Raw genomic sequence first — 25,166 nt, forward strand, 5'->3', positions numbered from 1 at the left:
TTTTTCAGTCTTTGTTCTTTTTCTCTAAGTTAGGGGGTTGAGCAAGCGTGGCTGTGGTCGTGGCAGTGGTTTCTCCGTGGAGTGAGGAGACACGGGTGACAGGGGATGCAGTGGTCAGGGTGCGCCGTGCGTGAGGAGACCCGGGGACCCCAGGCTCACCACTGTACCTTGCAGGGCCTGCATTTTTTCTGTGCCATCCTCACTGCACAATCCAGGCTGCAGCTGTGAAGCTCCTGAGGCGTGTGGAGGAAGAACATTTTGTAAATGCAGGGCCACTTCCCGAACACGTGCACCATAAAATCACACTCGCACATGCACACACATCCCTCGTGGGCAGAATCCAGACCTTGTCCCCTCCTCTCCTGGCCCTTGCCCTCATTTCATCTGCCTCGTCATTTACTCTGCTCTCTTCCACAGTGAGGCGCACGCACATCCCTTCCTACACCTGCTCCGTCTCACAGACACCTTCAGGTCACATTTTCCCACTCACCACGCCGTCCTTGCCCACCTGCCGGGCATGTCCTCACACCACCTCTGCACACCGCCAGCTCCGCCTCCACACACACACACACACACACACACACACATACACACACACGCACACCACCCTCAGCCACAGGCTGTTTTCCATCTCTGCTACCTCAGATGGCCCTTTCCTCACACCCTTTCTCTGTCACAGCACCCTGTTCCATTCCAGCCCCATGCTCCCCAGCAGCCTGCCTCGCCACACTGGGGACCCCTGTGCCACCCCTCATGCCAGCAGGAGAGGAGGACCAGGGCCAGGGCATTTGAGGCCAGAGGGCCGGTGGTGTGCGGGGGCCTCTGTCTGGAGTTGGAGGGTCTGACCGTCTTTCTGCAGTTCCTTAGCAGCCTAAATGATGCAACCCAGCATTTGACATCCTGTGAAAACCTGACAATGCCAAGGGGCGGGAGTGGGCATTGGGGTGGGGCACGGATGCTCCTGACTCTCTTGGGAACATCCTCTCTGCACCTGCTGCCTCCACGCGGGCATACCACTCCCGGTGACCCTCTCTCAGGTGCTCCCCACGTGTGTGCCCCCGCTCTGCCCTACGCCTCCTCCCACCCACCCCCACTTGGACTTCAAAGGGCACAGGAAGGTGAGGAAGTACCTTCAGGGCCTGGGCACGCAGGTCACCAATGGATTGTTAGGGTAAGCCATTCTTAGTCATCCCTTAGCCCACCTCGAATGCCCACACCACCCACGCTCCCCTCAGTCACTCGCAGAGCCAGCCGCAGACAGACCTGCCATCGGCAAAGCCAATTTCAAGGCTTTTGTCTCACTGCCTCTAACACACTCAGGAAAGCGTTGACCCAGTACAGCTTCACTTCATCCGACCTCACACTTCCGTGAGCTCTCAGAAGGCAAACTGACCTTAATCCCCACTTTAGCCAGGTAGAAGTGAGAAAGAAAATACATCAAAGGGACATATATCATAAAAAGCATCCAGGTGTCAAATTGGACATTCGTGGTTGGCCTGTCGGGGAGCGTGTACACCACTGACCCCTACAGTTTCCAAGGATAACTCAACAGGTGCTCGCTGAGCACCCACAAAATAAGTCAATAAAATGCCACAGCTGAGAGTATGGGCTTTAGAACCAGACAGAGCTGGGTTCAGATCCCAGCTCTGCCACTTGATCGCTGTGGGATCTTGGACAGTGATGTCTGTAAGCCCCAATTTCCTCCTCCGTATGTTTGGAATTCTACTTTTTACTCAAGAAGTGTGCTTACAGCAATTAACACAGAACTCGGCACAAAATACATTCAATAATTATTAGTAATCATTAGTGTCAGGGGCTGCAACTCTAATGATGAGCGAGACAGAGTTGCTGTTCTCAGAGAATTTAGAACCTTGAGGAGGCAAAATGCATATACACAGAACACCCAAAATGAAGAGTGCCTTAAAAAGTGTCAAGAATCAGGGATAGAGTAAATACTTTAACTTCAGGGGAGAATAAGGGACTTTGACAGCTCTACAAAGGCGGGATCACTCAGGAGGGCTTGAAAACTGAGATGGATTCGGACGGGAGTCAGCAGAGGCCAAGGCAGGACCTTCCAAGGATGTCAGCCTGTGAGGGGAGGGTTAGGGTGGCTGGTGGGGAGCGAAGGGAGGGTGGGCAGGGAAAATGAAATGCGGTGCTTGTGCGCTTTGGAAGCTAAACGTTTTCTATGTGGCATTGACTTTCGGTATCAGGCCCCGAACTAGAGTTCCAGGGGCCCCGGGATCTGGTGGGAGGAGGGATTCCGGAGCTGCCTCCTGAAGAATTCCTACAGGATCATGGAGCCCCTCTCCTCAGGACCAAGGCTGCTAAGGGTGTGGTGGAGCGGGCAAGAGGCTGCCCACATCCCTGGACATCCTCGCTGGCAGCCGCCTGGGCCAGCTGGCGCCCCCTCCCCTGACCGGTTGGTGTTGGTCTGAGCCGAGCCCGCGTGTGCGGGAGCGTGTAGCCCAGTCCTGCCACTGTAGCAAGAACAGCGCTGACCAGTTTACCAAGCGCTTCCTGTGTCTTTTCGGTGAGGTCCGCCGGCAGTAGCTCCTTCTCAGAGAAGGTAAGGCACTGGGTCAAGGTCATTGGGAATATGTCCCAACTGAGACCGGATCTTGCCTCCGCGGACTCACAGTTTGGTAGAACGAGCACAGAGAGTCGGAGGGCTGGATGCCGGGCCTGGCTTTGTGACTCACCAGATTCACATCCAAGAGCTGCCCCTCCCTTCCTGGGCTTCAGTTTCCTCTTCTGCACCGTGAGAGGCCTGAGCTAGGATCTAGTCGCTGGCTGATCCCAGGACCCCTTCCAACTCGGACAGCCTAGGATTCTAGCAGAGAGCATGTCCTTGCAGGGCACCAGACCGCCTCGCAGAAATGGTTGAAAACAAATGTAATTAACAGAAGAAAATACCATGTCCACAGAGCTACCTTTTATCTCCCTTTTAAAATGTAGAAAAGGAGATAACGACCAAATGGAGGAGGCAGTTCTGACACATGGGGAAAAATAGGTCATCTTCAAAGAGAATGCATCCCAGAATGGGCTGCCTAGTGGGGGGGGGGGGGCGGGCAAGGGGCTGGCCCTGTTTTGATGTCCTCTCGGTGGGTGGTGCCTCCCTGGACTCAGCAGCCCCTCGTGCAGCAGGTTACCTGATTAAACGGGTCATGAACATCCCCCAGACTCGCCTTGGCTTTGTGAAGGCCCCCGTGATTGGGCCAAGGCAGAGCCCACGGCCAATTACACCCCTAAGGGCTCTTTGTTTGGTCTGAGATTTGATTTGTTTGTTTAGCAAAATGTCAGACCAATTAAAGCCAGATCCCAACGCCCTCCACCCGCACACCCAGCTGCACAGTCCCAGGAAGGCAGGAGGAGAAGGGAGCTAAGGAGGGGCGAGGGGAGTGGAAGGAGCCCACCCTAGCGGAAAGAAGCCCCTGGCCCAGTGGACTGGGCCACCTGCCGGCCGTCGGCTGCTGGTTCAGTGCGGAGGGCAGGAGGCAAAACCTTGCAAAGCCAACTGTGTATCTGATCGCCCAAAGTGGTCCTAATTTCAAATTTGCCAAAGGAAACTCCTCTTTGTCGAGCAAAAGCAGCACCTTAGACCAGTGACTGGGGCCCCTGCTCCGGGAGGCCTCTTCTGCCCTCCCATGGGGCGAGGACTCTGTGGCCAAAGGAAATGGCCACCCAGAGCCCACAGTTCCCTTCCTAGTGCATGCTCCAGGCACCCAGGCAGTTCCCTGCCTGAGCCCCAAGCCCCAAGCCCACTTCTAGGCACTCCCAATGCACCCCCCTCAGTCTGTCCTCCCAAGGGTGGGCCCTAGGCCTGAGGGACGGCTGTTGGCAGGATGTGCAAATGGACCCCAGGCATGTGGGCTGGCATGGACATACTTAGCAGGCCCCTCCCAGAGCACAGGATGAAACAGGCTTGGAGAAAACGACTGGCCGCTGGTGTCCCTGCGTGCCGCCTGTCTCCCCACACCACGTCCGCTCTGGCCTCTGTCCAGCTTGGCTGCCTTGCTGAGGACTGAAGGCTGATGGACCCCCAGCCTGCAGGTCTGGTCCAATCACACGTGGGGTCACCAGTCACCCCTTGGCTCTCCCCCCTGCCCTTCTGAGTGTCCCCCAGTGGGTGAGGGGTGGGTGGGTGGGACAGACCCTGTGCTGGAGCTGCAAAGGGGGAAGAAGAGGCAGGGAAGCAGACGGTGGGGGGCAGCAGAGCAGGGCGGAGGCTGAGCTCTGAGTCCCACTGGCCGGGCTGTGGAGTTTGCAGCGAGTGACTTGCTCTCCCCACCCCAGTGGTGGTCACCCTGCGTGGAGCCAGGGATCCCCCTGCAGGCCTGGGCCCTGGCCTCTGAGCCTCTGGTGGAGGAGGGAGGGAGGCAGGAAGGGGGAAGCAGCCATCGCCATGATCTCCATGGCAGTGATTCCCCGGCGAGCTCTCTCTTTGGCCGTTGATTTTCAGACTTCATAGAGGAAGGAGCGGCGCAGTCTCCTGCTCCATCAAACAGAGCCGAACAGAGAGGCTGGACCCATCCTGTTCCCAGGCCCAGCTCCCTGCTTAGCCCCCACTGAGCCCTCGCCAAGAGGTGTGCCCCCATGGGCCAGCCCAGGCTCTCCCGGCCTCAGGCAGGACCCGGGGAGACCAGCACGAGCAGATGGCTTGGGGGGCAGGAAGGCCCGGGCCAGGGACTGGGAGTGAACCTTGTCCGATGTCCTCCGCTGCCCCCGGGGAACCCGGCCGGCCCTCCTCCTCCCTGGGACTGTGCGCCCCCTGCTCACAGACACCGCAGCCCTCCCCTCCCACAGCCCCTCAGGCATTGACACAGCCAAACAAATGGCCACATACGTGGAGCCCAGACCTGGCAGGGCCCATGTCACCAGTTCCAGGCCCCACCTTTCGGAAGCTGGAGCCCTGGGTGTTTCAAGGTTTTATGGAAAAAGGCAAGTCTGAGCCAAAGAAATGTGGGAGACCTTCCCAGCCCCAGAAGGCCCACAGTATCCCTGGAGCAAGTCACATCCCAAACCTGGCCCCCAAAGGTCCCTCTGTGCAGAGGTTTCAAGGTAGAGTAAACAGTCTCTGGGCGGGGCGGTTCTCCGCCCACCCTGTTCCCTCTGCCCCCCTGTGACAAGGCCCCCCTGGTGGGCAGGAGTGGCTTTACTGAGTGACCCTGCCTGGGCAGCCTCTACTCCGGGTTTCAAGGTGCCTATCCCGGGGTCTGTCTGGGTCCCTTCAGGCTTCAGGCAGTGGTGGCACAAAGCCCGCCACCACCGCTTCACCCTCATCCCTGCAGTCAGTCCCCATGACCCTGAGCACAGAACAGCTTCCAGACGGATCTGGGCTCTAAAGGTGGCGTTCAAGGCCTTTCAGATGTTCTGCTCTAGCAGATGTGATAAATAACAAAAACAAGTGCCTCCTATATTAATCAAGGAAAAGGTGCCAGTAAACATTTGGCAACACAAGGGCCCCAGGTTCATCACTGGCCGGCTTGGTTTACTAGATGAGGAAATGCAGGCTGGCAAACAGCCAAAGCAGTGTGTCCACACCCTGCCCTGAGTGAGGAGCCCAGAACTGCTCCCCACTTACAATCAAAGCCCCTCGGAGCCATAGGGACAGACTAGACCATTGGGTCAGTTAGTAAACTTGCACTTCCTGATTACATCACTGATCCCACCCTAGGGAACTCCCAGACTAGTTAGGAAGCTGAAACCAACCTTCAGGAAAGAGGCAAGATTAGGGGCTAAAAGTTAGAGAAAGGAAAACCCAGTGAGGACAGACATAGTCTGACAGAGCTTTCTGGAAGAGTGGGACTTGGGCTGACCCTTGAAGAGCAGGTGTAGAAGGAATAACATGAGCAAAGGCACTGGGGTAGGAAGCCTATGTGGCAGATAGTAGGGCCCACATCTGATGAGAGGGAGGCAGCCAGACGTTAGGGGGGAAAATTGCACAGAAACAGTGGTGCTGAGGGAATGCTGTGTATTTTCCTGGGTCCTTGTCCTCACTGCAACAAAGAACTGAAGGGCAGAGACACAGTAGTGAAGCAGAGCAAAAGTTTTATTAAAATTACTTAGAGAAAAAGTGCAGGTGACCTCAGAGAGAGGAGCACCCTGAAAGGTTGGGGGATCCCCCTTTTAAGGATTCTTCAGGAATGTGACTAAGGGCTGGGGGTGCAGACTTGTTAAATGGTCTTTGAATATTTAAAATTAACTTAACACAAGGAACTTCCTGCTCTGATTTCTCCCTGAGATACTGTTGTCTTGGTCTGGGAGCTTATCAAACAAGACCACCTGCCCAGCCCCCAAGCTGGGCTGAGTTACTGCCTGTTTCCTAAAGAGCAAGTTAAGAATCTTACTTCTTAACTTCCTGCCTTTTACTGTGTTGTTTATGGCTGGGCCTGCATGCTAAATTAGTTGCCTAGGTTGCAAACTACTTGATGAGGAATAAAGGAGGAAAAAAAAAGCATATAGGTGAAGTTTAAAAATAAACTGGGCCTGTATGATTAATACAATAAAGACATGGGCTATGCTGAGGTACCCTCCTTTATCTGGGGAATATTCAGACATTCCAGGCCAAGTTGCTCCTGTCTTTTCCTGTCTTTTTGAGTTTTAACTGATTAACTCTGGGTCTTTTTAGTGGGCTTTCCTGGCCTTATTCTCTTTCCACCCCCCTCGTATCTATTTTCCTGCCTAACAGTGGCACCAAAGTCTGGACAGGATACTAGGCCCTGAGCAGGGAATGGGGAGGAAGGGGTGACCTGAGAGTCAGGTGTCGATGGATTGGACAGAAGAAGCCAGAGAGTCTCTGGGAGGCTAGAGATGGGGAGTAGTATGATGCCATCAGCAGAAAGGGGAGATGGCACGTCTGCTCGGGCACTCAGTGTCAAGGTGGGGGTAACGGGTGGCCTGAGACAACAGGAAGCCGCAGGATTCTACCTAAAGCAGTGTGCCAGACCAGGTGACCCTGCAGCTCCCACCCCTCTATGATGGCTCACGATTCATGGTGTGACTGGTGGGTGTCCCATCCTGGGCCAGAAAGGATGAGACTGGTGGGCTAACCGGAGACCCTCCAGAAGCCCACACCCTCCCCCACTCCTTGCCCAGTCCTCGGGGCTCCCAGCCCAGGAATATCAGGCTCCCTTCTGGGCCTCTCTGATATACGGAGACTTGAGACATGGCAAAATGGAGATTCTGAAGTAAGTTTTCTCCTGCTCATGTTTTCTCCTGCCCAGGCCCGACACGGTCCCTTCATTATTCAGTAGTTACTGAGCACTGGCTGAGGGCATATGCCTGGGCCAGGTGCTGGGGAAGGGGAGGGGAGTGTGGCCCTTGCACAGGCCTGCACCTGTGTGCCTGCTGCCAGCCCGCCCATGTGTCTGGGAGCGGCCGGGGGCTGGGCTCCCCCAGAGCAGGGACGGCAAAGCCCACAAAGCCGCCTGGCTTAGGAGGCCCGCTCCAGCTCCGGCACTCTGCACAGGGAACTCCACCACGCACGGGCACCAGTATTAGTTCCCTAGAACAAAGCACCATAAACTTGCTGGCTTAAACAAACAGAAATTTATTCTCTCACACTTCTGGGAGGCTAGAAATCCAAAATCAAGATGTCAGCAGGGCTGTGCTTTCTCTGCAGGCTCCAGGGGAACACGCTTCCTTGCCCCCTTGGCAGCTGCCAGCCATCCCTGGCACGCCCCGTTCCCTAGATGCATCCTGCAGTCTCCACCCATCCCCCATGGCAGCCTCCCCTGTATGCCTGCACACCCCTCCCTCCATGTGTGACTCTTCTTGTAAGGGCAGCAGTCAGACTGACTAAGGGACCATCCTACCCTAGTAAGACCTCATCTCAACTTACAGCTTCAGCACATCTGCACAGACCCTATTTCCAAATAAGGCCACACTCACAGGGACCAGGGGTGAGAGCTGGGCATATCTTTTTCGGGGGACACAATTCAACCCACAACCATCCAGTGATTTAGTATTGATAACTCCACACCTTCCAGAACTTTGGAAGCTGAAAGGCTGTCCTTTCCAACACCCTACAGCCGCCCTAGTCTGAATGCAGCGGTCTCCTAACCAGAAACGCCCTCCTGGTCGGTAAACTCACCCTCTCCTGTGCACCGAACTCTAGGGCAGGGTCAGCAAACTGGGCCTAAGGCCAAATTCGGCCAGCCGCCTGTTTTGCTGGAACCCAGCCATGCCCATTCCTAATGTCCTGTGGTCCCTGGCTGCTTATGAGCTATGGTCAGCAGAGTGGCATCACTGCCACAGAGACCCGTGGCCTACAAAGCCTAAAATACTTACTGTCCAGCCTTACACAGAGGATTTTGCCAACCCCCCCCCCCTTCTAGAGTACGCTCCGTGATGGCCCTGAAGCATCTTCCAAGTACTTAAAGGTGAGGTGATCTCCTTTCGTTTCTGACAGGGTTCTGATGTTCAGGGTCATTTCAGAGTTGAGTGTTCTCTGTAAAACAGGAATAAAAATACTACCCACCCCCTATGGTTGGGGGGCAGGAATCTAAGGAGCTAATTCAGGTAAAGCATTAACTAGGGCACATGACATACAGCAAGCATTCAACAAACGCTAGCTATTTTTATTATTACTCTCATTTTTCCAACATTCTGGGAAGTGATGAAGGGGGAGAGGCAGGTGCCCACCCTCACTTGAGAATACCACCCCGTCTCCTCCCGTGCTCCTTGGCAAGTACAGCTCCATGTCGGGGCTGGAGAAAGCCAGGCCTGGTGAGCTTCGAGGTCTCAGCGGGCCCACTCTGTAGCAGAAACGGGTCTGCAGGCCATGTCTCAAAGGTGCCGCCCCTCACACACCCTCTTGCCAGTTGTGCTCCCCATGTGCATGGCCAGTGGGCAGCCAAGGTGCCCCCAGCTACCCGGGCACCTCCCTTCCAGCTCTGAGAGCTGAGGCTGATTGCTTCCATGCAATTTGAATTAATCTCATGCTTCAGGTGGAGCTTGGCTAATCAGGGGAGACAAGAAGCCGAAGTGGGTGCAATCAAATTAACAACGCCATGGCCCTGGCTCTTTAAGAAGGAAAAACAAAGCAGGCACCAGAAGGCATCCCCCCTACCCGCCTTTCCCAGGGGGAGCCCGGAGCTGCTGCCAGCCTAAGCTAAGAGCTTCCGCCCTCCCCACCCGCCCCAGGCCGGCCACCCCACTTGCGACGATGCCCCTTGGTGGCAGCTTATCTCACGCCACCAAACTGGGCTGCAGCTCTTGTCAGGATCTTGTTAACAAGGAGCAGAGACAAACCTTGTGGGGAAGGGAGGGAGCCGGTCGGGTGGGTGGGAGGGGGAAGGAGGGGCCCCCTCTTCTCTGAATGGGGAATGGGGATGGGGAATCCCTTCGGAAACAAAACGGAATGAGAGCCTCCGAGCTCCTTTCCCAGAGGCTTCGTGGAGTCCCCTCTCCCCTGGAAAATCCTCTCCCGGGGGCAGAGAGGAGGACATCTAGAAGAGCATGTGGTGCCTGGAGCATCCTTACCAGCGAGAAGCTCTGTGCGAATCGTCTCAGTTAGACTCTCAGAAGGACTTCCTGGAACAGCACGGGCCCGTCGTCTTTAGGGAAGACCAAGAACGCTAGGACTTTGCTGCCCTCCCTCCAGGCCTACTGGCTTTGAGGTCGTCCTACCTGTGGCAGAGGAGCCACCAGAGGGCACCTACTAGAATGGGAGGGGGATGAGGGGCTCATGCAGCCCCGGGGGCCGCCCACAGACCACATGTGAGAGCCACGCTCTGAAGGAATACCACTGCCGGCCACTTTGCACCGATAAAGTCACAGCTTCTGGGGGCTAATGTCTATGCTATAAGATTTTTTTAAAGCTTCCCAGGTAATTTTGTTGTATAGCCAGACCTGAGGACCTCCTCAGCCATCTTCCCCAGGCCCCCCCACCTGGAGCAGCGTAGCCTAACCCCTCGGTGTCCTGGCTCCGGGGCCAATCTCCTTCCCCTCAAATGTGAGTGATCGCCCTTCGGAGAAGCTCAGTTCCTGGCACTGCCGTTCCCGGCTGCCTGCTCCCCGGCCACTGCTGTTCTCCGACCGGCATCACGTCGCAGGTAAAACCACAGGTACCTGGGCTGAGTCCTGGTTCTGCCCCTTACCAGCTGCGTGACCCTGGGCATTTTACTTCTTTGAGCCTCAGTTTCCCCATCTGTAAAGTGAGAATAAAGATAGTGTTGTTGTGGGGATTAAATGAGTTAACGCACATAAAAGAACAAAAAACAGTGCCTGGCCCAGAGGAAGCCCTCAGTTGTATACTCATGCCCATTAATGGGGTAAAGATGCGCCCAAGCTTCCTTTTGAAATGCCTCCTCCCCGTGCCTCTCTCAACAGCCGGTGGCATCCCATTCTGTTTCCTCCACAGTCTCCTTCCCACCCGCACTGCTCCTCTCCTTTGGGTGTTCATAACCAAACCCCCCTCCCTGGGGACCTGGGGACTTGTCAGAAACACCAGCTGAGCCCCAATCACCAGGTGAAAGACAGGGGGAGACAGAGAAAGCCCGTTGCCTCCTGCCCCAGCTGCCCTACTCCGGTCTCCAGCCTCGTGCCCAGCCCCCCAGGACTCATCCATGCTCCGTCATCCCCACCCAGCTCCCCACTCCTGGGATGAAGCCCAGAAAGGGAGAGAAATCAACCAGGTCGGAGAAGGCTGGAGTGAGAAGCGAGGGAGAGGCGCCGGGGAGATGTCAGGGGGCCCGGGCTGGGTCTCCTGCCTGCCACTCGCCAGCTGTGTGACCTACACTGACCGCATCGCTTCTCTGAGCCTCCACTTCCTCTCGGGTAGTGTGGGGGCCAACACCCCCAGGCCACCTCCTTAACAAGGATGAAGCTCTTCCAGAAGGGTGCTTTGCTGCTATGCACACTGCAAGGAGCAGGTCCACCCCAGCTTCTGAGGCAGGACCCCAGGGGGGCACGAAGCTGGAGGAGGGGCCATGGAGGTGCAGAGCTCCCCGCTGGCAAGCAGGGACTGGGGACAGAGAACTCCACCTCCAAGGGTCGGAAAGTCTGCGGGTTCTGGAGATGAGCAGCGGAGCAAAGCTGTCTTGCGGTGTTTTCAAAATCTATCAGCCACTCACATCAAATTAAAATGTAAATAGCAGCTGGTCCGGGCAGGACCTCGGGGGTGACAGGAGCTGGCCTGCGAGTAATTTCACAGACGGGAACCAGTTACATCGGATTCTGACAACTGTCCTCTTCCTGAAATTGATTTCCTCTGCCCTGGCTTGCTGCCCCAGGAGGGCCCTGGACGGGGGCGGGAGTGACTCTGCTCCAGCCCCGAGTACCTTTCTCCTCTTCCTGGCGCCTGCCAGTAGAGCCCCATCGGAACCAGCAGGAAGAAATCCGAAAGACAGCGGCCGGCACGAAAGGCCAGCCAGGCGCCCCCACTGCCCTGGAGGGGGTCTAAGCGGGGACCCAGGCAGGCGGACCTGGAGCGTTGTGGGGAGCAGGAGGGGTGCCCTGGGCTTGGGAGCCTCCCTTCTTTGCACGAATGTGTGCTAAGTCCCAATAGAGGTGCTTCTAATGTCACCGTCAGACAGGAGACCTGACACTGCAGTATGACATGCACCGTGCCAGAGACAATTGATGCCCACAGGAGGGGCGTCTGCAATGACATGCGGTGCCAGGGGAGGGCCTTGGAAGTCATCAGGAAGCCTCTCTGGCCTCTACCAGGTTTGTCCCAGTTTGGCCGTGCGGACAGCCAGGCGACGCTTGGGCTGTAGAGCTTTGAACATGGCTGGCTCGGCTCACTCCAGGACCTCCCATAGGGCCTCAGGGTAAAGCCCACTCTCTCCTCCTGAAGAGGCTATGTTGGAAGAGGCTCAGGACTAGGGGGTGGCTTGCCCACAGGGGTCTCCTTATGCCCCTGGGCTCAGCGTCTCCAGCCTCTGCCTGTCCCAAGTCCCCAGAGAATCCCCCCTGCACCCCTCTTTGTAAAAAGAAATTAGCTTTCCCTGGCTGTTAATTGAATTACACTGCAGGAAAGCAGAGACATTGTATCTCATTAAAGCCTCCTGTGTCCTATTGGAGTATAGTGTTGCCTTTGTGGCTGATCCTAGCATTTGTCACACAGGACTCAGCCCTGTGTGTACGACCCCTTCTCCTCCCCACTGCTGCACCCTGAAGGGCCTGAGTCCTGCCCTGGGAGTGGCTCACCGGGGCCACCACCACAGCTCTTTGGTGACAGCCAAATCCCATTTCCCAGGGCCTGATACTGGGTGCGTGTGTGACAGACAGACAGACTGTGGGGGGTGGCCAGCCCCCCACAGCCACAGTGACACAGGCTTCAAGAGGGCAGAACAGTTCTGGAAGCCTTGGCTTCTCCATTTGAAAAATGGGGATAATACGACTTCTTTGGCATGGGGGGTCACTGAGCAATAAGCCAAGAGAAGAAAGCATCCTGCCCACTGCCTGCCCCATCGCGGGCATCGCGGGCACCGCAGGCCAGGGAGGCAGCGGAGCTCAGTCCATAAGCACCAGCACCCAGGCTTCAGAATAACAGTACCTGTTCTCACATGAGTTAATTCATGTAACTACTCGAATACAGCCAGCACGTGGTAGGTGGTAATTTCCCAGTAAAAGGTACCTGTAAAATGTGTGTGTGTGTGTGTGTGTGTGTGTGTGTGTGTGTGTGCGTGTGTGTGTGTGTGTGTGTGTGTAGGAGGGTGCGCTTATTTATATAAGGTGAGTACATGTCCATCAGACAGCCACATCAGGCTGTTGACACCCAGTTGACAATTACATCAGGTTATGTGTATGTGGCACCTTGTGTGGGTTTATGGTAAGGAGGCCAGATCATAGGCCATGAGAGTGACTGTGTCTGTGACTGCTGGGGTGTGTCTTTGACACTGTGTGTGTGTGTGCACACGTGCATGGGTGTGTGCGCCTGTGCTGCTCTGTAGGAATTCTGGGGTCTGTCTTCAACCCAGAAAGCCCTCTGGGGCACAGCGGGGTCTCCTTGCCGTGAAGATTCAGTCTTGTTTATCACTGCGACTCAGTGAAGCAGAGAGAACTTGTGGTCCAGAGCAAGAAGCCAGGGAAGTGGAGGGAAGAGGAGAGCAGACAGGGCGGGTACCTGATGCCCCAGACTCCCCTCCATTAGGGGGCTGCCTTGTTTAGCCCATCTGTACAGCAGTCAGGGGGGATGAGGCCCCCAGTTGGTGGGCGCAGGAGGGCACCTGGCCCTTGGAGGCTGGGGGCAGGACCCGAGAAGGGGCACAGCAGTGGAGTTCCTGTTCTGGTGCCGGCAGGGAGACTGGGGGGCAGGCGGAAGGGACCAGGCCGCTCTCTGCTTCTTGCCAAGGGCAGTGAGCTAAGGATCCCTATATTCAAGAAGACTATGGCTGAATTGTAGAATCACCTCCTAAAACAGTGAGCCGGATTCCCAGGCCATCTTTCCCTCTCTCCAGAGAGCCAGATACCCCGAGGGGCTCAAAGACAAAGGCCTCTGACCCCTTTGTATGTTTTTCTCAACTTCCATTCTCTCTGTGATGTCCCTGGTTATCTACCTCCAGTACAGTGCACTCACTGCCTCCCACGGCAGCCCTTTCTCTGAACAGCAAAAACTACTAGAAAATACCTTTGTGAGCCAGGTAGGAGCTCTGTCCCTCCCCCTCTGCAAAGAGCTAAAGGGCCTTGTCTGCACCACCACCACCCTGCCCGCTCCCTGCGAGGAGCACGTCCCCTCTGCTCAGTGGCTCCTCAGATGGCTTGGTTTGAAGTCTGCCATCTTCCTCGTCACACTCTGGCTTGTTAATGTCCTCCATCAAGCTGAGCGCCCAGAACAAAACATAATGTTTCATGAGGGATCTGGAACTTGTCATTTTAAGTCCTAAGGAATTGGGAAATAGCCCTCTCCGTGCCACCTCACCTTCCACCCTTAGTATTATGTCTTTGTGTGTGAAGTATCGTCCTCTGTCATCCAGCCCCTTTTAAGATGCACTGCTGTTTGCTAGCAGTGTGACCATGGGCAAATTATTTCCCCATGTGGCCTCAGTTTCTTCATTTGTAAAAGGAAGGGTCTGTGAAGATGACCCACACCAGTGCCATTCCATAAAAACAAAATGCAGGCCCCATACGTCATTTAAAATCTTATAGTTGCCACACAAAAAAAGTAAGAACAAACAGCTGAGATTCATTGTAATTGTACATTTTATTTAACTCAATATATGTAAATTCTAAAGTGCAATCGATATGAAAACTAATTCTATATTCTTCATTCTTTTATTTTCTTTCTGTGTTTTTTGAAGACCGGGGTGTGTGCACTACACAAACGCACATCTTGGTCTGCACTGGCCACATTTAAGGGCCCGACAGCCACATGCGGTTAGAGGCTGTGATATGGAACATTATCTGGGCTCTGCAACTCCAGGGCTCTGTAACTCTGTGCAGTGGCCTAGCAAGTAACATCGTGAGGTTGTGTATATTTATCTGATGCTTTTCTTGGAACAGGACGGGGGCATGAGAGCTTTGAGGCCGGGTTTCCTGAGCAGCTGCTATGTGACAGACATTTGATATATTTGGATTCTGTTTGCCCACATGACAACCCTGGGAGTAGAAAGCCATGTCCTCATATCACAGGTGATGAGCCCGAGGCTCAGAGAAGTTAAGTATGCTGTGTTAAAAGTCACATAGCCGGCAGAGACACAGGTAGAACCTACTCCCTCCTGGCCCCCTGGCCCTTCAAGTTGGATGGGGAGTCACAGAAGCAGCCTGCTCTTCATAAATGGGCTCCCGTGAACCTGGCCTGAGCTGGGGGCTGTGAGGGAAGCATCGATTTGTGCTACATTGCCATAACAACGGTGAAGGGAACCCACCCCAGGCCCCAGATATGGTTGTCACTCAGGGCTAAAGGACTACGTGGGCTCTGAGGCCTTTCCAGGATCTCTGGAGGCCCTGTGGTCTCTGGTTGCCCCCACACCTCCCTTTGAACAAACATGACTGGGAAGTCTCCCTGAGGTGGGACTGGCATGTATGGATGCACAGGTCGTGCACTGATCAAAGGTGCATAGCCTACAGGACAGGTGGAGTCTGAAGCCAGGTCCTGCTCTGCCGACCAACCTATGGTTCCTGGCACCCAGCTGCACCCAGCAGAGGGGTGGCTTTATAGTTCACTTGGGTGCGTGCCCAGGACAGGCCAGAGCCGTCCTGCCTGGAGAGCAAAACAAGGATGTGCTGCAAGGTCCCTGCTCTGGTGCGGCCTTCAAGTCCTCCTACCAGAGAGCGCCTTCCTTTCCCTCCCCTTCCTCAGAGCTCTGACCTAGGCTGAGGCTTGATGCATATCCCACACCCTGCACGCACACACACACACACGCACACACCCCCTCCGTACAGACATCCCCCAGCTCCTCTGTGGCTTCAGCAGAGCCTCCCAGAAACAGGCCTCCACTTCCCCAGGAAGGCCCGAGGCCTTGTCCCCCACAGGGGTCCTGGCCCCAGTCTCTGACCGCTCCCTGCGGGGACAGCAGCAACAGCCTGTGTGCCTGGCCCCCACACACCCACCTTCCAATCTTCCAGAAACATGGAGGCATCTGCAGTGCAAGGCCGGTAAGACTTGTTGATGTAAAAATCTTACTCTATATTCCATCCAGGTTTATATGAGTGAATTATGCAAATCTTTGATGGAAAAATATTCTTCTACACATCCTTGAGAGTGTAAAACCTTAGTCAATAATTCATACTTGGACGTCTCTGACTGCAGGCTTTTTCTTCATTATAACTTGTACCTCGTTATTTGTCTTTCACGTTTTATTGTATGTCCTGGTGTAATGCCGTGCATTATAAAATTTATCTGCTTCATTATTTGATGAGCTGGGGCCGGGGATTGTGCTGAAACGCAGGTGCAGGGGCCAGGGGGCCAGCGCTGCCCCCAGCATCAGGTCCCACATGACAGAAAGCTGAGGAGGTGGCTGGCTATGTGGTGTGACCTCAGGGGCACCAGAAACTGCCCTTCATCCCCCACTCCTGTTCCAAGCATCCCACCCACCGACTGGATCTCTGGTCACTCCATCACAGCTCCATGACCTCCTTTGTCTGTAGAAGTCAGATGACCCGGGAGGGTTTGCTGGGAAGAACACTGTCTGAGTAGGTCTTTAAAAAATGGAGGGGAGAGAAATTTGAGGACACTGGGAGGGAAAGAAATGGATAGCCACTGAAGTGGAGCAGGTTCAGCGTGCCCCAGAGGGGAGCTGGGGGTGGCTGTGAGGACAGAGAAGACAGGACACCCTCTTGCACAATGGCCAGGAGGCCAGTGACGGGGATGTGCTCTGTGGAATTCAGTGTGAGGAGGGGTCCTCCCCAGTGAGTGGGGTCGGAAGTGTCTGCTGCTTGCAGTCAGCCCAGCGCACCCCGATGTGTGTACTCTGATGGCTAATGGGCCCTCCTGAGATGAGAGCCCCTGGGGACATGTAGTGTGAGGGACAAGGTTTCCCAGAAAGGCGGTGAGGAAAGGGAGAGGACGACAGTCCTTCGGCACATCGGACCACTGGCCTCTCTGGGCCCCGCCTCCATATCGCCACTTTTGCTGCCCAGGCCCTTCTGCTTCACTCTGTCAAGGTCCCGCCATGTCAGGCATGTGTTTCTCCTAGCCGAGTACTTACCAGTCGTACTGCCCCTGCCAGCTCTGTCATCTGTTCTCAACACTGCAGTGAGACTCCAGAGATCAGAGCTGTCCTATTCACTGTTAGCTACAGAAGCCAGCATTAGGCTGGTGCATAGTAGGTGCTCAATAAATCTTGCTGATTGGGTGGGTTGGTGCCTTTCCAGATACTCACCAGTCAAAATTAATCTCCCCTAATACCACTGTGAAATGCTCATCTCATTTTCCTCATTTTCACGTTGCTCGTGCAGGTGTCTATCCGCCCTCCCCGCAGGAGGCAAGGACTCTGCTCACATCACGGGTGTCCCCAAGCGTGGCATGGTGCCATGGAATGGCACAGGGGCTCCGTGCGTGTTTGCTGAATTGGATGGAGGAAGAAGGGGACAGGGTTCCGCTGGCAGCTGAGACCATGCCCCCTGTGCCCCTCCTCCTCCTGCTGCTGGCCAGGGTGCTCAGGCCCACAGGAGGGTCAGGCTGAATGCTTCTTGCCAGGACAGCGGGAGGTCCTCCTGATGGCCAGCCAGGGCCTTGATTGTTTCGTGATAATTTCCTCAGCTCAGCGGTGGTGACAGGGGTGGGTTGGGGGGCGGCGGGGGCACTGTTAGCAGGCTTGAGGGATCTTATTTAGGCAGCGTTACCTGGGGTTTTCTGCCCCATTTGTTTGGAAAAACAGAGAAGTTTCTCAGCTGTTTGGGAGCGGGGGGAAGGAGCTGGCCTCTGTGGAGAGAGCCTGAGCCATGGACAGGCACGAAGCAGGGCCAGAGGGCCTGGGGTCCAGAGACCACCTCCCCACTCACCTTCCTGGGAAGTCCATGGGTCCAATTCAAAGAGTCCATGAATTTGGGTCAGGGAAAAAGTCGCATCTTTTTTCCCACTAACTTATAGCTCAAGTATAGCGTTTCCTTCCATTTGAATGTAAGCAACAAGCCACAGCAGAACCTGCCACTGTCTCCAACAGAGAGTCACGTGTTCTCATATCACGTAGTTCATTCACACTGTCACATGCTCAGCACTATGACAAACTCCAGCTAATACGAGCCGGCACCAGATCTTATTTGATAGAGTAATAAAGAATGTATATTGATATGCGGTCCGCTATATCAACAGTTTGCTTTGGAAGGTTTTTAATGTTTGTATAACCATACTTCAATATATCTGGTTTCCTTTATAATTCTGTGTATGTTATGTATTTTAGAACACTCTGAAGGGGGGTCCATGGCATATAAGAATCCCTGGTGAAGAGAGAGGCTGCCCCAATCATGGGTGGGGAGGAGGAGAAAGGGGGCAGGCAAGGGGGGTTTCCCATAGCCTCCCTCAACCTTTATTACTCCCTCTCCCTGTGGCTGCTGGGCAGGGAGGGGTGCCAGGGGCAGGGCCTCCCCAGGGCGCGCCCCTCCCCCAGGGTGGCATCCCCCCTCACTGCGCCTCCTGCCATCCCCAGTCCCGGCCATGATCACCTCGCACCCCAACACCACCATCGCCATCAAGGGCCACGCCAAGGAGCTGAACTGCACAGCGCGGGGCGAGAGGCCGATCATCATTCGCTGGGAGAAGGGGGACACGGTCATCGACCCCGACCGCGTCACGCGCTATACCATCGCCACCAAGGACAGCGGCGACGAGGTTGTCTCCACGCTAAAGGTGAGCGCCCACGCCCCCGTCCCTGGGGAGCCCACAGCTATTACATCTGCATCCAGTGGAGGTAAACGGGGAGTCCAAAAGTACCACCCCCCTTCCTGCTGTCTCCTCCTTCATCCAGGAGCCTCTGCCTGGGACCTCACTACATCCTTTCCAACAACTCACAGCCATTAAATGTGTGGACCACTGAGCTCCCCCCGCCCGCCCCCCTGGTCCCCTCAGAGCTCCTCCCCTCTCCAGGGACCCTCAGCTCCTCCCTGCCTCCCAGACTTTCAGACCCCCCTGCACGGACTCTTGCCCACCTCCGTCCGTGGAGCTTCCTGGGATGAAGAGCCCTTGACAAGCCCCCTGGGGTCCCCCTCCCAGAAGAAGATGGCCTTGCTAATCCCCACTCAAGTGGGTCCCCCTCAGCCGACCAGCTCTAAAAGACTCTCCCCGTTTCCTCCCTCCTGCCCCTGCTGGCCCCTCCCAGCTCAAGCCCGCTGACCGTGGGGACTCTGTGTTCTTCAGCTGCCACGCCATCAACTCGTATGGGGAGGACCGGGGCTTGATCCAACTCACTGTGCAAGGTACTGCCACCTGCCCCCCATGCCCGCCCCTTCCCCAGGGCCCCCGGGGCCTGCGGCTGGCCCCACCTCAAGAGCAGGGATGGCAGGTGATGCCAGGACATGGACTCTGGGGGAAAGCGTCCCTCCACCCTCCCTCCTGCCGGGAGTGGGACCAGAGGGCCCTTCCAGGCATGCTTCCCCAGCCCGGTTCGCAACAGCCTGGTCCCTGGACAGCACCCTGCTGCTCCCAGGAGCGGGCCTGTCTGTGTCCGTGGGCCCAGACCCCAGAGGAAGTGTGGGAAGAGAGAGTCAGGAAGTTGGGAGCTTTGCATGGGGGGCAAACAGGCTGTCAGCTCTGTGGGATCCCTGCAGGAGGACCTGCCCTTTCCTAGCAGCCTTTGCTGGAGACGGAGCTTGATGCCCCTCTGCCTCCGAGCTGTTGCTGGACCTCCCCGGTCCCTGCGTGCCTGCACCCCAGCGTGCCAGGGCCCTTGGTAGACCAGAGGTGATGCCAACCCCCAGGGGCACAGCAGAGCCCTGGTCCTCGCTGGGGGTAAGTGCAGGCCAGGCTCCCAGCTGCCATCCGTCCTCACTTCTGCCCCCTCCTCTACTGCTCCCCAGAGCCCCCCGACCCCCCAGAGCTGGAGATCCGGGAGGTGAAGGCCCGGAGCATGAACCTGCGCTGGACCCAGCGCTTCGATGGGAACAGCATCATCACGGGCTTCGACATCGAATACAAGAACAAGTCAGGTAGGCGAGGGCCTGGCTGCTGCGGCCCCTGGTGCCACAGACCCTGCCTATGCCCCTCTGCTGGGACAGCCCCTGGGCCTCAGGGCTGCCCACCTGAGGCAGACACGCCAGTGCCCTCCAGTGCACAGCCCCTGTGGCTTCCAAAGGGAGGGACAGGGCTGGGCTAGGGACTCAGGGCAGACCAAGGCACCCCCAGCTGATGGGGAGGGAGTGTCAGCCCCTTCTTCCCAGGACTGTCCCTGAGCCAAGGTCAGCAAGGTGGTCTGACTTAAAGCCACTTAAAGGTCCTGAGCCCTGGGCAACAGCCTGCGTCTGTGTGGCCAGAGACGTCACAGGCTTGGCTGGGTCATCTGGACACTCACAGTTTGGGATGATGGGGGTGTTTGGGGGTCAGAGAGCTGCCCTTGCCAAGAACAGTTCTTGGGGGATGGGAATCCCCATGGGACAGAGTGAACAATGGGCCCCCCAGGGTCTCTGGGGAAATGCGAGACCCATGGCCAGGTGGCAGGAATGGCAAAGAGGGGCCTCAGAGGGGGCACAAGGCCTGGGGAACACGCATTCCTGTTTGTGTGACTCTGTGACTGTCCTGAAAGAACATGAAGTATGGGTGACAGGCTTGCCCCTGAGAGGTGCTTGGTTAAGTCCAGCGCAGGAGAAAGAGGAAGACATGCTTCCCATTCTGGGGTCTTTTGTTCCTTTTGAATTCAGTACCATAAACCTATATAAGCTTTGCAAAATAATTTTAAAATAAAACACCAAAAAAATCTGGAGAATTCAACCCTCCCCAGACCACCATCCCCTGCCACCCTGTCACTTTTCAGGTCTTAGGGTAGATCCCACGTTTGTTTCCTCACTTCCAGATCCTTCCTCTGTTCCTTAGCACAGCACTCAGTCTTTGGCTGGCTGACCAGCCTCTCCTTGAGACTGACCAAGCCCCGCCTTCCCCAGCACCTGCCACACCACCCACCATGCAGTAAATAGTAGCTGGGTGAGGAGGGAGACGCAGGAAGGCCCCTACCCTCAGGAGCTTACCTTGGAGCTGAGGAGAAAGGGCAGGTTCCACCAGCCCGCCAGGAGTTCACCCTGAGCGCAGGAAGAGGGCCACAGAGGGGCGCTGCCTCCCACAGGGGCACTGGGAAGCATTGCCCTGGTCCCTGTAGACGCAGCACTGAGCAGGGGCCTGAGGCCTGAAAGGTAAGAGCCTCTAGCCAGGGAAAACAGAAGTGCAGAGCCCGAGCAAGGCACAGTGCCCCCCACGGGGTGCACGGCTCAGAGGGGTCACAGACATAGCTCCTGGGCCCGAGGATGAAAACATGCTCCAGGGCCAGGTTGGGAGGTGGCCTCTGGGCTGAGCATTCTCCTTAGTTGGGGCAGGTCACCGAGAGCCGCTGAGCTCCCAGGGAGAGATTTGGGCTACATGGCACCTTGGGCTACATGCATCTGGCGTCCGTGGGAAGGATGGGCGTCCAGGAAGTGAGCGAGGAGGCTGCACGGCCCACAGCTGGGGAGAGGTGCAGAGACAGGGCACAGAGAGGGGAGGAGGCTGACTGTGTCCATCTCACATCTTAGGACTTCCTGAGGCTGGGCACGGGCTGCCCAGGAGCCCGACAGGAAGAGATGTGTGTGCTCTGTCTCCCTGCCAGGCTGACAAGGTTGGCAGGGCTCCGCTCCCGCTGGGGTGGGGGCTGTGATTCACGCCCCTCCCCGCCGCTCCTTGGGACCGCCTCCCTGCCCCCCGCCGTGCTGTGGGTGGTCTGCTCCCTAGCCACCAACCACTTGCCCGTGTGTGGAAATCCTTCCGTCACCCCTGGACCCGCCCCAGCTCCCCTGAGGGAGTGGCGCTGCCATGCCCTTCCCAGGAGCTGGGGTACCAGGATGCCTGTGAGGGTGGAGGCAGCATAATGAAAACCAGCCTGAGACTCTCCCTTCAACAAGGGCTTGGCACCTGTAAAAAATACCCATCAGGAACAATAGCGTGGAGAAACCGGCTGGCCCTCTCCCTGTTGGCACTGAGGGAAAGGAGTTCCTTCAGAATCTCACTGAGTTGTTGCTGGAGTTGAGCAGGGGTTGGGAGCACAGCTCGCCCATAAGGTGGGAGCAATAAGCCTACCTCATGGGACTGTTTTGAGGACTGAAGAGAAAGCACCTGTCACAGGGCTATAGTAAACCTTTAATAAGTGTAACTTTCTCTCCCCCTTCTAACTTAAATACCTCGGTGGCGATGTATAGCCCTGTGGGACTTGCAGGCTGGAATATATGTGTTTGTCCGTCAGCAACATGTACTGAGCGCCAATAATATTTTTGTAGAATCATGTACCAGCCATGTGGTAGGGAAAGAAAAAGAAATAGGAGACAGAGTATTGCCCTTGGAGCTTACAATACCGATGGAGAACATGCAGTACACACGCACGCACGCACGCAGCTTCAGAACCATTACGGAGCACTGTCCAGTCACATAACCCCAGACTGTGTTACGTGAAAACTCAAAAAGGTATCCTAGGGAACAGACGGGTGACTCAAAGGAAGGAGGCGGGTGTGGGCGTGTGTGTGTGTGTGTGTGTGTGTGTGTGTGTGTGTGTGTGTAAGTAGATTTTCCTGCACATGAAACAGTGGAACAAGAATAACTCTCAAAGCAGAAGACTTGGGTTAACCAAGTATCAGAGCTGGTGATCTTAAGCAAGCAACTGAATGTCCTTCGCCCTCCCTTTATCAAATGGGAACAGTAACATGTGATTCTCTGGGGGATGGTAAGGCTTAGGGGATTGTGATGACTTCTGTGCAAGTGCCCAGCACAGAGCCTGGCACACCCTGACCCGCTGTGCATCTCCATCCTGTGCCACCTTCTCCCTTCTCCTCTTCCTCCCGCCTCGGACCACACCCATCCTGGGCCCAGGCTGTCAGCCCCCCAACCCCCATCTCTGCATACTGTGCTTTTCCAGGTTTTCTGCCATGTTGCTCATTGTGCTAATTTTCGAAGGGAAATTACCAAGTCTGCCCTTTCTAAGCTATCCCGCGCATGCTGACTTCTCCTGGCCCCAGGCAGCAGAGTAATAATACATGAACGCTGAATGATAAATAGCACCATCCACACAAATCTATCAGATGGTGCTGTGCAGATTGAATGCAGACACCACATTTCGCCCCTGTTCCCCAAGCAAGGAGCAGAGGTGTGTTCTTTGAGGATGGCCCCCCCAAACCCAGAAGGCAGCCCCGTGGTGCAAGCCCACCATGGGGAGAGCCAGCCTGGTGTGGCGGGTCATTCTGTGTGAGCTGGAGTGCAGCTGCGAGAGGAGCTGGGGCTGGGGTGTTGGGGGTGCTCCTTGCGACCCGGGAGCCTCTTCTCAGTCCTGCGGAGAGGCTGCCGTGGGGCTCAGAGCTATGATGTGAGGAGGAAACCAGAGAAGCAGAAGGCGTTTGTTTCCCAAGCACAGACAGCCAAACGCTCCAGATGTGGCTTTTGTCCAAGCTGCTTCCCCCTCCACGGTGACTGTGCCTCCTGAACAACCAAAAGCTCCAGGTCCCCCCGCCAGCGAGCGGCCCACAGAGTAGGTGGGAGGCACTAACATCTCCCCAGCCGCTTCTTTATTTTTCAAGAAGAATATTTTGCATCAGAAACCCTTTGATGAAGAAAGGAAGAGAGAGCCCTTAATGAAATATGTTAATCTGGGTAAGCCAGGCACATATGAAAGGGAATATTAAAAGAGACAATATTCTCCAAAGCCAGCTCTGTGCTCTGAGGGAGGAAAATTGGGCTCCTCAGTGCAGCTATTCAGGGTCAGAAAGATGGCAGCAATCAAGTTTGGAAAAGCAGCTCAAGGCTTCCAGACTTGACTCCGGAGCATTCGCTTGCAAGGGCTGTGGGGAGAGATTTGTTTTGTGCCAACATCAAAGGCGATTTGTTAACACAAGGTCCAATCTACCTGCAAATGACTGGCAAGAGCAGAAAAAAGGAGGGCCACTGTCTGGAACATGCCCCCCGACCCCCACAACCTTCCTTTGATTGGCAGCCAAGTGAGGCAAAGAAGGGAAGGGCAAAGGGTCTCTAGTATGACTACAAAATACAGAGGAACTCAAAGTCCAAGGTAAAGGATCAAAAAGTGGCTCTGATCTGAAAGCAGGTTTTAAGTGCCTGATACAGGCCAAGTGGGGGAGATGAGCAAAGGTTTAGACATGGCTCTTGCTTTTAGGGAGCTTAGCACCTCCTGGGGCAGTTGCCACTCAAACAGTGAATCCTCAGAAGAGACGCTGTGCAATGAAGAGAACTCTCAGAGCTGCAGGAGTTCAGAGGAGAAGTGTGTGGAAAGATGAAGCTGGACAGGTGTGCACGAGCTACATGTTGCACGGCCTGGGTCATGTGCAGAAATGTCCTTCTCCTAAGAGCGAGGAAAAACTATTGGAAACTTTTATGCGAGAGGATGGCAGTATCAGACTGGTGTTCGGGCAGACCACTCTCAATGCCAAGATGGAGCGCTTGGCCACCGTCAGAAGCACTCAGTCATATTTGTGGAATGAATGACAGCAGCAGTGTGGAGAACAGATGGAAAGAGGCACACAGTGGATTCTGGGAAGCTTGTGTTAAGATGTATTTCCCTGGTCCACGTGAGAGATGACAGTGGCTTGGCTGGGGTAGGGATGGAGATGGGAGAGAAGTGGAATGATTCAGGAGATACATGGGACACAGAAGCTACAGGACTTGTTAGGGAGGGAAAGAGAGGGAAGAATTAAGAATAATAGCTATGTTTCTGGCACAGTATGTTGAATGGTGGTGCCATTTCCTGAGACAGGGAACCCAGGAGGTGATGGGTGTGCCGAGTGTGTAGACAAGACTTCCACCTTGCCCACATTGAGTGTGAGCTGCCTTTGAAAGACCCGAGAGGAGACGTCAAGTAAACACTTGGCTATAGGGGTCCGGAGTTCAAAGGAGAGATCCAGACTGGATACAGATCTGTGAGTTACTTGTGTATAGACGGCAGTTGACGCCATGGGTGGGGAAAGTGTGTGGAGTGAGAAAAGGAGAACCTAGAATGGAGCCTTGGAGAACTCTGACCATTCATGGGAGGGCAGAGAAGATGCACCCTCCAAAGCAGACAGGGAAGAAATGGCCAAAGAGATGAGGAAGGTGTTTACCAGAGAGTGTTTTACCAGGAAAGCTAAACAAAGAGTATTTCAAGAAGAAGGGGAGGTCCAAGTGTTGAACATGCCTGAGACCCAAGTGAGAAATTGGAGTTGGTGATGTGGGGTCACCTGTACCGTGGAGACAGGGCGCTGATGTCAGAAGAGGGCATGAGAATTGAATAGTGAATGTTTACATTGTGTAGTATGACAACGTGACATCACAGATGCTTGGTGAATATTAGCACCTCTTTCCTGCTAAAACCAGTAGGTGCACCCTGCCCCACACTCTCCTACAGCCCCATTAAAGCGGGTGGGCATGTGCAGGCCACACAGGGATACCCCCTCCTCCCTGGGCACCTTGCTCTGGTGGCCAGGAAGCCTTGTGTTTCTTGATGCCATGGCTCTGAAATAATCAGAGAAATAGTTCTTGACAGGGCACCACCTCCAGGACGCTGCACAGACAGCAGACTGAAACACACCCCAGTCTTCCTGTGAAAAAGGCCTATTTACTTGCCCTG

General features: G+C 55.4%; 1 protein-coding gene across 3 annotated transcripts in view; it reads left to right on the forward strand.

Annotated features, from left to right (window-relative positions):
- The window catches only part of DSCAML1 (DS cell adhesion molecule like 1), a 321,095-nt gene that overhangs the window by 246,928 nt on the left and 49,001 nt on the right, over positions 1-25,166 (forward strand). For all 3 annotated transcript variants that reach the window (XM_036992686.2, XM_036992688.2, XM_036992689.2), the window contains exons 12-14: positions 18,039-18,238; positions 18,708-18,804; positions 19,405-19,533. In XM_036992686.2, the coding sequence (XP_036848581.2) occupies positions 18,039-18,238; positions 18,708-18,804; positions 19,405-19,533 (426 nt within the window). The remainder of the gene's footprint in view (positions 1-18,038; positions 18,239-18,707; positions 18,805-19,404; positions 19,534-25,166) is intronic.

This window comes from Manis javanica, chromosome 6, assembly GCF_040802235.1.
Source record: "Manis javanica isolate MJ-LG chromosome 6, MJ_LKY, whole genome shotgun sequence".
NCBI lineage: Eukaryota > Metazoa > Chordata > Mammalia > Pholidota > Manidae > Manis > Manis javanica.